The 13,190-nt window shown below is 37.8% G+C and overlaps 1 protein-coding gene across 1 annotated transcript; it reads left to right on the top strand.

Moving 5' to 3' along the window:
• Positions 1-4,750: 4,750 nt before the first annotated feature.
• LOC122827707 (ectonucleoside triphosphate diphosphohydrolase 2-like) lies at positions 4,751-12,833 on the top strand. Its single transcript, XM_044110623.1, has 9 exons — positions 4,751-4,924; positions 7,605-7,722; positions 8,320-8,470; positions 8,612-8,771; positions 9,065-9,292; positions 10,687-10,959; positions 11,883-12,002; positions 12,336-12,479; positions 12,575-12,833. Exons 1-9 carry the CDS (start codon positions 4,808-4,810, stop codon positions 12,764-12,766), a joined length of 1,503 nt encoding a protein of 500 aa, XP_043966558.1. The 5' UTR covers positions 4,751-4,807; the 3' UTR covers positions 12,767-12,833.
• The last annotated feature ends 357 nt before the right edge of the window (positions 12,834-13,190 follow it).

The following is a 13,190-nucleotide window of genomic DNA, read 5'->3' as shown; positions in this document are numbered from 1 at the left end:
CTCCCAATGGGCTGTTAGAGCCTCACTTTCCTTTGCACAGCTGCAATTTCACCACTCACATACCGACACACCTCTTCTCCCTCAACCCCTAAATATCACCTCCACTCTGCTCCTTTAATCATCTCCCTCGACATTCCTTTTGTAGCTAACAGCAGTTTTTCATGCACAGCAAAAATGGGGAAACATCTTTCAAAACAAAAGTGAAGCAATCCATGCAAGCTGTAACTCCATCCACATGCAAGGATAATGTGTGTTCTTTTGGGTCAACAGTTTTGCATTTGGAACTTCATGCAATCTTAGCATTTCATGAAGGTAATATATTATCTCCCAACACCCATAAGATATTACGGTAATTTTCATATTCATAATATTAAAGCTAATATTATAAATACTAATTTTAATTTTAGAGAGGTAATATGTTTTTTTCCAGGCTCATTGAGGAATTTTGTAGCACAACCAAGTGACTTGTTAGCTTCAGTTGTTAAAAAATATACTGTGTATAGAAAACACTTAATAGAAGTGTTGTTTTTATATTGCTAACTTAATAGAAATTTGACTTTGCAAATTTGATGGCTTGAAATGGGCCTCTGTCTCTTTAAGGAGCTCCTGGTTTTTCTGACACTCTACCTTCAGCACTTCATCACACCAATTCTCCTCTGTTACGCCACTGAAAATCCTTCATAGGAGTGCTAATTGGATGAGCTCAGCAGATGTACAGCTTTATCAGGTATTTGCTCATTGCTGCTGCCGCTAGTCTGGAGGAGCTGAGTGGAGAAGGCATGGGGGAGGGGCGCTAAGTGAGGTGGAAGCTCAGCTGGGGACTGAAGCTCCAAGGAGGAGCTTTGTGGAGAAAGGCAGTGGTTTGTGAGAGCAGGTGTTTAGGCTCCACTGAATGGTTGGTTCCTAAACCTGGACTTCAGAGTCAAGGGTTCCTCAGACAGTCATGAAAGAATCAAAGCCACAGCCCAGGTATGTTTTTGATGAGAAAATAACATTGTATCATAATATAAAGCTAAAAAAGTCTAAATTTTACAATCCTCCACCCTCACAAAAAACACCTCCCATTTCCACAGAGGTGTGTATATATATTTTTTTTTAATCCATTCCAAACTGGTGTTGTGTACGTGTGGGCAGATAAGACCTGAGTATGCTTAATTCACTTTTATCAGAGAAAACCCTAAATGTTTTCTAACACCTCAGTTTATAGGGAAGGTCACTTCAAAGGGAAGGGAGAGAGAGGGGCCTGCAGGGGTCTGGGGCCACAAATGCATGTTGTAAAACTTAACAAGGTGTGAACACCCTGTTTGTGCCCTGGGTCTGCAGGACCGCTTGGAGAATTTTCAGTGCCTTGAAGAACACTGCAAAAAGTGCATGTTGTGTTTGGCCTAATCTGCGCCGCACCAATCAGGACTGAAGGTGTGTTTAAGAGTCAGATTTCAGCCAATCTGCATGCAGAGGGCCACTTTACATCAGTATGTCAAGGATGGTTTCTACATAATGTAAGAGCTTATCCCTGAAATGGATATTTTCTTAATTTTAATGTTGTTGTTATTATTTTCTTTTTTTAAATAAACTTGTTAAATTGTATTCCAATGTGTTGTATTTATATTGCTTGCATCTGAAGGGACTACAGATGAAAACCAGCCTCTGTGGCTAGCTCTGGCGTATTATGTGCATTGCTCCTTTTTAAATTACAAAACAACAATCATAATTTATATTTTCATTCATGAATGAATGCACTTACAGTGCAGTTACAATACCAATACCAATACCTTGGCATTTACAAAAATGTAAATGTAAATGCAACTTTAACAGACAGGTCAGTTCTCACTTTTTTTTTTTCAATTTCCTGTTTAACAGAAAAACAAATATGATACGAAAAGCAGAAATAAGTGACACAAGCAATGCAATAGTGAGATAGTGACCTATTGAGAAAGAGCAATGCTTATAAAGAGAGTTAAAGTTATTCAAATCAGAAAGGTTTAATTTCAAAAGGAATTCTTTTTGTCTCTATCAGTGTGTCTGACAGAGTAGCAGAAAACAATTTCTTTAAGATAAGTTTAAACTTTCATTTAGTGAGTCTTGGTTTCTTTTTACATAGTAGAAGATAAAATAATCAATTAGTCAATTCTTTTGTAGAAATTGCATGACTGATATAAAGGAAGGCATCAATAGTGAAACAGGAAGTGGAAAAATGCTTGAGTTCACAAATCCATAAAATGGGAACATTCTAATCATTACAGTTTCACTTCAGAGATCGCCATGGTGACTGTTTCTCATGGGAACATCTCATTGGTTGAAAATTCAGGGTGTTAAATAGATTTAAACCATTTAACATAGCAAAAAAAAATTATAGAACGGAAAAAGTAAATTCTCTGTCTTATTTCAGAAAGTAAAAAGTTATTTATAGATTCTTTACACAGAGTGAAAAATTTCAAGTCATTTTGATGAATTTAAAGCCACAATTCAATGTTTCAGAAAATAAAATTATTACAGAAGCTCAATAAAATATATATTTTAAACAACAATGTTTGGATTCTGGAGAGTATGTTCCTCCATATGAACTTTGCATCAATGTGACACAGCACAGAGCCAATCAACCTCGGGTTCAGGCTGTGGTGAAATGCAAGTCCAGCTTGCTTTGATAGGTCATCTGCCTTGTTATGTTTGGTGTCTCTCATGGTGTCCCCCATAGGGAGTATAGTTTCATAGACTCCCTATGGGGTTAAAGGTCAGGGGAGTTTGTTGACCAATTAGGTACAGTAGCACAATGATTATTGGACCAGCTTTTGGTACCATTGTCAGTGTGGGTCAGAACCAAGTCCAGGTGGAAATCAAATCAGCCTCTCCATCCAGCAGAGGGAAGCAGGAAGTGTTCTGAAAGCCCTGCTAGACGGCTGCACTGACTGTGGTGTTCAGAAAACCCAGTGGACCAGAACCAGCAGAGGACATGGCAACCCAAACATCACTGACTGCAGAAACGTCACAATGGACTTCAAGTAAAATTCCTGAAAAACTTAAACCATTCAAAATGAGAATTTGTTCTGGGATTGTAGGCCATGCAGTTGAAAAACTTTATAAATTTTCCTGTCATAATAGTGAGCAATATATCCTCTAACTTTTACAATGCTCTGAATCAGAAATATGGGTAATGCAAGACTGTGTTCAGACTTAAAGAATATTGTGTCCCATATTTTTGTGTTTTGCACTGACTCCAGCCTTAGTTCCTGGAGAGGTTGTGGGTTTGAGTCTCTGAATATGAAGCGTGAGAGTACAGAGCGAGGAGAGTGGGTGAAGACCTGAGGACGCTGTGGACAACATGGAGGTGGCTAGATGTGAAGTGATTCTTTCCTGAGAGGTTCGTAGATGGAAGATTTTGGCTTGAGAGAAAGCAGAGATAAGTTCAACTCAAGAAAAGAATTCAGTGGAAGGTTGAAACCAGGATGCTAGAGGCTCCATGAAGGCTACCAGGATGTTAGAGATTGTGATGAAGTTTCATCTGTGATTTTGAATTTAATCATTTCTTTTGTCACAGAAAGAATTTTATCCTGCAGCTCCTTACTGAGAAATACCTTTGGTTCCCTGGTTCCCTCATCCACTAGGTGGATGCCTGGACACTTCTGATTTATCTTTGTAGAATTATGTTGCTAACCTCTAAATTACTCTGCCATTTGTGTATTAACCCCCCACTCCTCCTATCCAACCAAAGTTCTGTTCAGGCAATCACCAGAGCCACCTAGACACCAGCAGCCACACAGGCTGCTGTATTGGATGCTGTGTAATCTGAAAGTAATTCTTTATTTTGCTCATATAAAACTGTTCAGGTTTGCTAACTTATTTAGACAAAGAGTGAAAGTTGACTAAAACAGTTATAAAGTATAGTGTTTCTATACAATACATTTTAGTTTGCGGGGATGAAAGTTGCAATTCACTCAGTGTTTTTTTTTTAGATTAATTTTAAGGAGATTTTACTAATATTTCAAACTCTTAACAGTCTCAGCCCTCCCTGTTTGTCAGACAGACTTCAGTCCTACAGCTCAGCTCCCCTCAGTTTCCTGTTGGCGCCTACTAGACTAACAACTAACACATACAGTGAATCCTAAAAGTATGCACAGTACTTCACTATTTCCACATTGTGTTACAGTCTTATTCCAAAGACCCCATTATGACAATGAGGAAAAAAGTTTTTACAATTTTTGTAAATTCATATAAAAATAAAAAATAAAAAAAGTAATCACATTGAGTTGAGCATCTTTCTTATTTTCCTCCTTGGGTATTGAGCAGCTTTTATGAAAACATGAAAATTTGCCTAAACTGTAGGGCAGATGTAACCATGTAATTACACGGTCATTGAGCTGCAACACAACTACAACTTCAACGTTCTAGTTGCCAAGTCCAAGCAGCATGACATGGTTTTCAGTTAAGAAAACTGGGTGAGGAAACACCTGACTTGATTACTGAACAACTAAACAGACTTGGTTTGGTGTACCTCAAACAGCACCATGTTGGACGTCATCACAAAATCCTGATCTAAACTGTCTCAGAAAGCAGGCCTCCCTCACGGTGCCCACAGCTTTTCTTAACATCTGGCCGTTTCTTCTGAAAAGAAATCTTTTTGGTCTTTCAGGGAAAGCTTTGGTGACTAGTCAATAGCATGCATACAACCTGATAATGAAAGCAGGTTTGGGGGTGGAAAGAGGAAGCACAGTGTGCAAAGAATGAGTCAAAAAGCCACAGAAAGAAATGTGCAAAGACAGTTTCTGCTGCAGAGCAGTGAACCACACAGAGCCTCCAGCAGCGTTCAGCTATGAGTCGCTATCGCTTCCAAATCATCGCCGCTGCTGTGCTGGTGATTCTGGCAATAATTGGGATTTTGCTGGTGGTCCTTCCAGCAAAAGAGGTGACAACGCCTGCAGATAACATGGTGGGTTTTCTTTCAGTTTTATTGATTAATCTCTATTGCAACTGTTATTTTAAACCTGCATTCTAGTATTATTTACAAAAATATATACACATATTTTTTGGGTTAAATAGGTGAAGAGTATTTATTTAAGTCTATAACATCTCAGTTGGTTGCAAATGTTTTTCTATTACAACATCAAACTTGATTTTATAATCTGCAGGCATTTGGATTTTCTTTTGTCTTTCTGCTTCCATCACTTCTTTCTTGTTTATTTGCTTAGATCTTGCCATTTTATCTTTTTTCTTATTTTTGTCAATTTATCGTCATTGTTTGACCTTTAGCTTTGTTTCTTTACATTAGTGTTGCTTTCTGTTTATCATTTCTGTTAGTTTCAGCTTTTTTCATTTCCTATGTGGCCTCTGTGTCTCAGTTGTCTCAGTGTTTTCTTCTCCCTTTCTTGTTTTCTCTCCTCTCTTTCTCCTCTTCCCAGATTGCCTCATTGCCTCGTTTCCTCTCAGGTGAGTGTTCCCACTCACCTGTGATTGGGAACACTGGGAACATTACTTCAGTGTTAAAATGCTCTTAATGTTCAGAAAAAATCATCTATAACTATAACATGTTAACATTTTGGTAAGTTATATTAATAAATTCTGCCCTTTGAAGACATTCATGAGCTTGATTTGGTTCAAAATGAAAATGACTTTGACACCCTTTATCTACAGCATCTTGCAAAGATATTCACACTTTCATCACTTTCATACTTTGTCAGGTTACAACAGCAAATGTAAATGTTTATGTGTAGAAATTTCAATGGATAAATCAATGCAAAAAAGTAAACAATAGTGAAATATAGGCAAACAGACAAATGGCTTTTTAAATTCTTTCAAAAGCAAAAATCTAAAAAGTTTGGTTTCCATGTGTATTCATCCTCTTTCAGTGAAAACCGTTTAATAAAATTTTGCAAAACCAATTTTCTTCCACAGTCATCTAACTAAATAGACTGTGTCTGTGTAATTTATTCTCAGTTGTGTTTAACTACTCTAATGTACTTTCAAAGATAATTTAGCACTATTAGACAAATAAAAACTGATGTGATTTCACTGGTAAATTAATATTGAAGCACACAACTGTTATCTTGAAATAGTCCTGGGAGGCCGAATTGGGCCCACGGGTCTTGAGTTTGACACTGTAGATATGTTACATCTTGTAAACGTGAAAAGGTCTTCTGCAAGGAAGTTAAAGAGACTTGACGAGAAGCAAAGACAAACTGAAGCATAGCAACAAACAGTTGCTGAGCTTTTACACTCCATTGCTAGGGTAACCAGATCTATATGTTGTTTTTTTTTCCATCTCAGAGACAACTTGTACAAATTTGTTTCAGGGAATCAAATTTATACATTTGTCTCATTTCTACATGTTTAACCCTGGTAATGAGCTGAGCCCCGACAAAAAAATGACATTGCAAAAGCAGTAAGTGAGACATTTGGCATTTTTTTTCTTTCATGTGAGGTTCAGCATTTTGACCTGTAAGTTCAGTTGAAGACTAACTGAAACAGCACTACTAACCCACATCCTGCTTTACTCCAGCTAGGTGTCGAAAGCTGAGGAGGAGTTTCACAGCATGAATAAAATCTTGTGCTGCAAATAGAATCCTGTCTAAAACAGGCCTTTATCAACTGTTGGATCAGTTGATTTACCTGAAACTGTTCTCAGGTGTGTGTGTGGGCGTGTGCGTGAGGGTGCGTGTGTGTGCGTGCGTGAGTGTGTGTGTGTGTGTGGTTGTTTGTCCTGTGTGTCTCTGTGTGGCCCTGTGATGGACTGCCGACCTGTCCAGGGTGTCCTCTGCCTCACGCCCAGAGACAGCTGGACACAGGCACCGTCCCGTCTGGCAACCTGTGTGGATAAGTGGCTATAGAAAATGGATGGATGTGCTAAATCACTGTAATAGACAGTACAGAAGCACACACAGTTAATAAGTCCTCTGTACAAATGTTTTTCTTTCTTTTTTTTACTTCTTCAAAGCAAAATGGAAAATAAATAAATTTATGAAAGAGGTCAAAGTAATAAAACAGACACTAAGTCAGTAAACTAACACAAAAGGAATGATGGAACAGAACATTAAACACGACAAAAGGAAAAACAACACCTACACTAATCATTAAGGTCAAACCACATTCGCTGCCATAATGACTACCAGTAGCCTCAGTAGGTAGTTACTAGTTGCATTTACTCAGTTGCGTATACATTTGTGATAAAAGGAATTCTTCCAGGGGTAGTTTTACAGTACCGTACTATTTTATTCTTCTAAAGTTTCTATATTGAAGTAATTTCACTATTATCTGAGTATGAGTTTCTGGCTACTTTCTGGCTATTTTTTTACAGTCTTATATTGGTGTAAAATAAACTAATGCTACTATTACTCAAGTACGCACTTTGATTACCCACATTGGCCAGTAATTCAAATTAAATGTGGAAGTGGAAGATTTAATGTACTTCCTTAAATTAAAGTTCACCTGAGAGGCCTTTATGAACAAGATGCTTCGCAGAGCAAGATGTATATTTAAAATGAATTCAGTGTTTATGAAAGTAAAATAGCAATTTTACTACATTAAATGAACTGAAACCTGACAAAAGACATCATTTAGTCTTTATTTGACCTCTTCCTGAACGCTTCTGACACTAAATGCTTTGCCTCTTTCAGTATGGGATTGTACTGGATGCCGGCTCCTCCCACACCTCCATGTTCATCTACAAATGGCCAGCTGACAAGCAAAATGGCACTGGTATTGTTACCCAGCACAGTGAATGTCATGCAAAAGGTGAGCACAACATGCTGAAACAGCTAACCAAAACTGACCGACTGAAAGTTTATGTTTGGACATAATGTTTGACCACTGGCACTTTTTCTTCAATACCAACCATACTTTGTCACATCCTCTCAGTGAGTGCTTGGTAGGTCAATGCTGCCTGCAGACAGAAGCTGGTACTCACTGTGAATGTCTTACATCAACATCATAAAGTCAAAGAACTCACGTCAAAGCACGACCGATATATGGAGAGAGGCCTTAGTCCTTGTCGCAGGTTCGAGTCCCAACCTGTTGACCTTTGCCTCATGTCTTCCCCTCTCTCAGGGGGAAGGAAGAGCCGCTTTCACTTCCATGGTGTCATCAGATCAAAATGATCAAGTCAGAATATGTATATATAGTAATGTAATGTCTTGTGAAAGACTTGACTTCCTAAAGGTCCACTTCAGCTATGGGCATTTTAGTCACTTTCAGTTCTTCTCCTTTTCGTTGAAGTTTGTTTCTGATTTCCTAGGAAACCACATGTTATCCTTTAGAATACAGAAGTGCAAACTTTATGAAGTTCACTCTGAGTTTGTCTCTAAGAACAGCTGCTGTCTTCATCTTGCCCAGGTGGCGGGATATCCAGCTATGCCGGGAAACCAGGTGATGCTGCCAAGAGTTTGGAGGAGTGTATGAATCACGCCCTTAAGGAAATTCCCAAATCTAGACAACATCAGACTCCCCTGTGCCTGGGTGCCACAGCAGGGATGAGGCTCCTCAAGTTAGTCCGTGGTTCTTTAAATACAACATCTAATTTCTTTCTGCTGTTTGAATCACTCCATTGGTAGCACGTTCAAGTGTACATCAAAAAGCATCTTTAAAGATTTCTCATTCTTTCCTTATTTCTCCTCATTTTTCATAGAAGACTCAATCCGACAGAATCTGAGCAGGTCCTGAAAGAAGTCAGAGACAAACTGCGCTCCTACCCTTTCCAGTTTAAGGAGGCCAAAATTCTGAGTGGGCAAGAAGAGGGCGCCTTTGGCTGGGTCACCGTCAACTACTTACTTGAAAACTTCATTAAGGTAACCAGGATGAATTAAGAGAGTGTCAGACTGGAAAATTCTAAAGCAAAATCAAAAAATATATCCACTGTACTAACTTGCAGTATGCTATTATGATTGCTTCAGCTTATTTTTAGTCAATAAAAGGAAAACGGAAGAAATAATTCCATTCAGAATCATTTTTCTTGCAGCAATATTTATTAATGTGATCTTTTCTTTGTACTTAATTATTTATAAAACTTAGTAACAGTTCAGAAACTGACTGTCATCAATTTCTGACGGGATTTTTAATACCATGTTTTCTGCCTTTTTAGTATGGTTTTGTAGGACATTGGCTGAATCCAGGAAGAAACACAATTGGAGCTTTGGATTTAGGTGGAGCTTCCACTCAGATTACATTCGAGACCTCGCAAAACTTGGAGAGCCTAGAGAGTCAAATGAACCTGACCCTTTATGGAAATACCTACACTTTGTACACACACAGCTTCCTGTGCTACGGTCAAGACCAGTTCCTCAAGAGACTCCTAGCTCATCTTATCCAGGTATCACTGTTGTTTAATTTTCCACACCTACAGTACGGATGAAACGACGAAACACTCTTATTCTAATTGTGTCCATTAATACATATAAAGACGTAATAACAATGTTTTGGTCTTCACAAGGTTCTAAAAAGATTTTAAACTGACTTTAAGTATACAAAATCACAAAACACTGCACCATGTAAGGAGGTCTAAAACAAAGATATGGCCAAAAAGGAATGGTGCGTGACACGCAGAGGACACCTACAAATGTGCTAGCTTGGAGAGCTACTTTTGGAGCTAGTGGTTCATAAACCAGTAGTTTATGTAGTTTATGAAACTAGTGGTTTTCTGTGTAGCCTCATAATGCAAACATTGTTTTAAAAGGAAAGGCCCACTTTTTCAGGCAACATTGCTTCAATGCCTGCAGAAAATACAGTCAAGTCTCAGCTGTCAGACAGATGGTCTCACAAGCGCTCAAGAGTATTAGAGAGAAAATACAGTGGCTCCTTTCAGATCATGCTTTTGTTCCATGTTGCACACGGGTTCTTTAAGTGTGACATAGTATTGGAATTTGAAGTCCTCAATCCACTATGGGAGCCGGTAACAAACCCATAACTATGAAAGGCAGAATTTTTGAGAAAATGCTACATTTTGCAGAACAGGAACTGTACAGGTTGTGCAGATTGTGCTGCAGTTTCAGACAGAAAGAGAAAACCAGTTATCCTCCAGGATCTGCCTGGTCTGAGAAATGAGTGCTTTAAAGACAACAGTTATTGTCTTTAAAGCACTCAGTGCTTTTGCGTGTTCTGTATTAGGATCTTCCTTTAAATCAAAGACTATGCCCCTTTGGTTCTACTATAAAATCTGCATGGTCTAAAAGCACACTTGTCAAAGGGCAAATGGTGTCTATTGGAGGGTTCATGGCTGCATGTTTAATGCAGAACTGTGATCGGAAAGGACCTGCAGGTCTGGTGGCTGAAAAACCAGCTGAAATCATTATCCCTCCATTACTGTGCTGAACAGTTTCAAGGAGGTCTAAAGTGATGTGCTTCATTTTCCACTTTGATTTCATCTGTCTGAAAGACATTTGCTTTAGTCCAGGTGTCATGAAGTTCCTTCTTACAAGCTAAGCATTGTTCATTTGTTTCTCTTCTTTTCTCTTGGCAGACCTTCGAAATATGCTACAGATATTTGGTGTGTTTCTAATTGAACACTAATAAACGTTAATAATGATGTGTTAAGTGAGGCATGTAGAGTTTGTTGAATCTGAATTTCCCACAAGGCATTACTAATCCTAGTATTCTTCACTATTTTATAAGACTACTGTAGCCCAGAAAACAGTTGTAAAAACAAACGGACCATTTTTGGCTGTTCATTCATATTTTATTAAGTTGATCTTTGTTTTCCCCTTTCAGACTCAAAATGTGTCGGATCAAGTAATCAACCCCTGCTACCCACCAAAGTTTAACATTTCTATAAATCTTGGGACAGATGTCTTTGATTCTGTTTGCACAAAGAAATACAAACCAGCCAATTTGGATGCTAAGAGGAATGTAACAGTGGTGGGCTCAGGAAATTATCAGCAGTGTGTCAGAAACGTAACGGAGATCTTCACTTTTAGCAACTGTTCCTACTCGATGTGTTCCTTCGACGGAGTGTTTCAGCCCAGAGTGACGGGAAGCTTCATGGTGAGATACAAACAAAAGCAAAGATGTTAGTGTTCATCAACAATCTGTGTTGCTTTATTTATCTTTACTGCGCCTACAAAAATGGACACCTGGACACAGTTTGGTGATTGATGCTTTAAAGACTGAAGTTAAGCATTAGTCTCTGTTGTCATAAATCATTTGAACCCTGACAGACAGCCAGCAGAATAATGGCATTAGAGTAGTTCTAACTTGATATGTTGCTTGAACTCTGGTAGCAACATTTACAGATTGATTCAAACAAATGTTTCAGTTTGAACAACATTAACATTAATGGAAAAATAAACTAAGTTTGTGTTAACAGCCACTTCCTGTTGACTCATCTGATGATGCTTTTAAAAAGTGTCTCTTTCATGAGACAAAAACTAGATATCTCTATGGCCTCAAAGTTGTTGTCATTACAAGTTTATCACAACTTCACTTGTGGCATAATTAAACCACTGAACATTTAATTGGTTCTTAGAAATTTATCATTTGAGCACATCTGTTTGTGAAGGCTGGTGGTTTTACTTCACTATGTCATGTGGCAAAAAATGTATAAGCAGAATATGCACATCTGACTAACCAAATCATCAGCATTCATCAAATCATTAACAAGAACATTAACCACCACAACCAGTATTACAATATTTGAGTTTGACATATATATCAACTTGAGTGACTCCATTAGACACAGAAAAGGGTTCAGATTCTTCGCTTCCACACTATCTGATATCTGCTTCTTTTACTGCTTAAGTTCTGTTGCTCATGGTTATTTTATTATTCTCATTTTCTCTGTTTTTCTCTTTTCCCTTACTATTTTGCACAACCTTTTTGTCCACATGGGCCTTTTCGAGGAGGCTTTAGATGATAAATGGTTTGATTAGATGAGGTTCTGGTTGTCACATTGCATTGTTTCTCCACAGGCTTTCTCAGCTTTCTACCACACACAGAAATACATCAAAGATATCACCAACATAGCCCTCACATCTCCCAGTCATGCAGTGGAAGCAGCCAAGTTCATCTGCAACATGACCATCACTGAGGTACTGACCTTCAGCCATGAACTACATGAACTTAAAAAAAAGTTACATCTTAGGCTTCAACTAAGTTACAGATCACTCAGGTCCTCTGGTTTATGACTTTTTATTTTTGTGTTTTTATAATGTAAAGTACTTTGAACTCCCTTGTTGCTGAAATGTGCTATACAAATAAACGAGATTGATTGATTGATTGATTGATTGATTGATTGATTGATTGATTGATTGATTGATTGATTGATTGATTGATTGATTGATTGATTGATTGATTGATTGATTGATTGATTGATTGATTGATTGATTGATTGAAACTAAAAGCTCTTGTATTTCTATTTACAGCTCCTTCACAAGGGAAATTTGACAGAGAAATACATGAAATACATGAAGAATCTCTGCTCCATGTCTACTTTTGTCCAAGTCCTCTTAACCAATGGGTACCATTTTGATGAAGCTTCATTTCCTCACATTTCTTTTGAGCAAAATGTAAGACATAAACAGAATAAACAGCATGATGGTTTTTAATTTGCTGTAACACTCTGCTCTGATTTCACTGTGACTCAAATGTTGTGTCTCTACAGGCAGCAGGAGCTTCAGTAGGATGGGCTTTGGGATACATGCTCACAGTGAGCAATGAAGTGCCTGCAGAGAGTCTTAGCATGATGAAGGCCCTCCCCTCAGGGCCTTGGAGGGGCGTCATTGTCATCTTTATTGCATTTGTTTTATTTGCACTAGGATATTGCTTGATTATCTACAGAAATGCAAATGACTAGAACAGACAGTATTCCACATGAAAAATTAGAAACATGAGAAGCAATATTAAAAGCCAAGGAAATTCTACATTTTTATTTTGGGTGGTGTTTGCAAAATTCAACTGATCCATGTTAATGATCTAACATAACAATTATATTAGACATACGTTACAAATTGTATTTTTTGCCTACAGCTATATTTATTGAGCCACTCCAAAACCTTTTCTATTGTTTCTATTGTTTTTTTTTTGTTTGTTTTAGTTCATTATTTGTAGTAAGTGATTCATATTCAGATATGATGTTCTTTTCTGAAATACTATTAACTTTACACTTAACACATCCTACAGAGTTCCACTCTAGTCTCTTAAGTTTACTGAATAATTCCCTAGAAGTTGTGGGGGTCATCAATATGTTATTTTAGATTTATGAGACATTTTTTGTGTGT

This window comes from Gambusia affinis, linkage group LG03 (assembly GCF_019740435.1).
Source record: "Gambusia affinis linkage group LG03, SWU_Gaff_1.0, whole genome shotgun sequence".
Classification (NCBI taxonomy): Eukaryota; Metazoa; Chordata; class Actinopteri; order Cyprinodontiformes; family Poeciliidae; genus Gambusia; species Gambusia affinis.
Note: the sequence above shows the minus strand (reverse complement) of the source record. Positions and strands in the feature narration are given on the sequence as shown.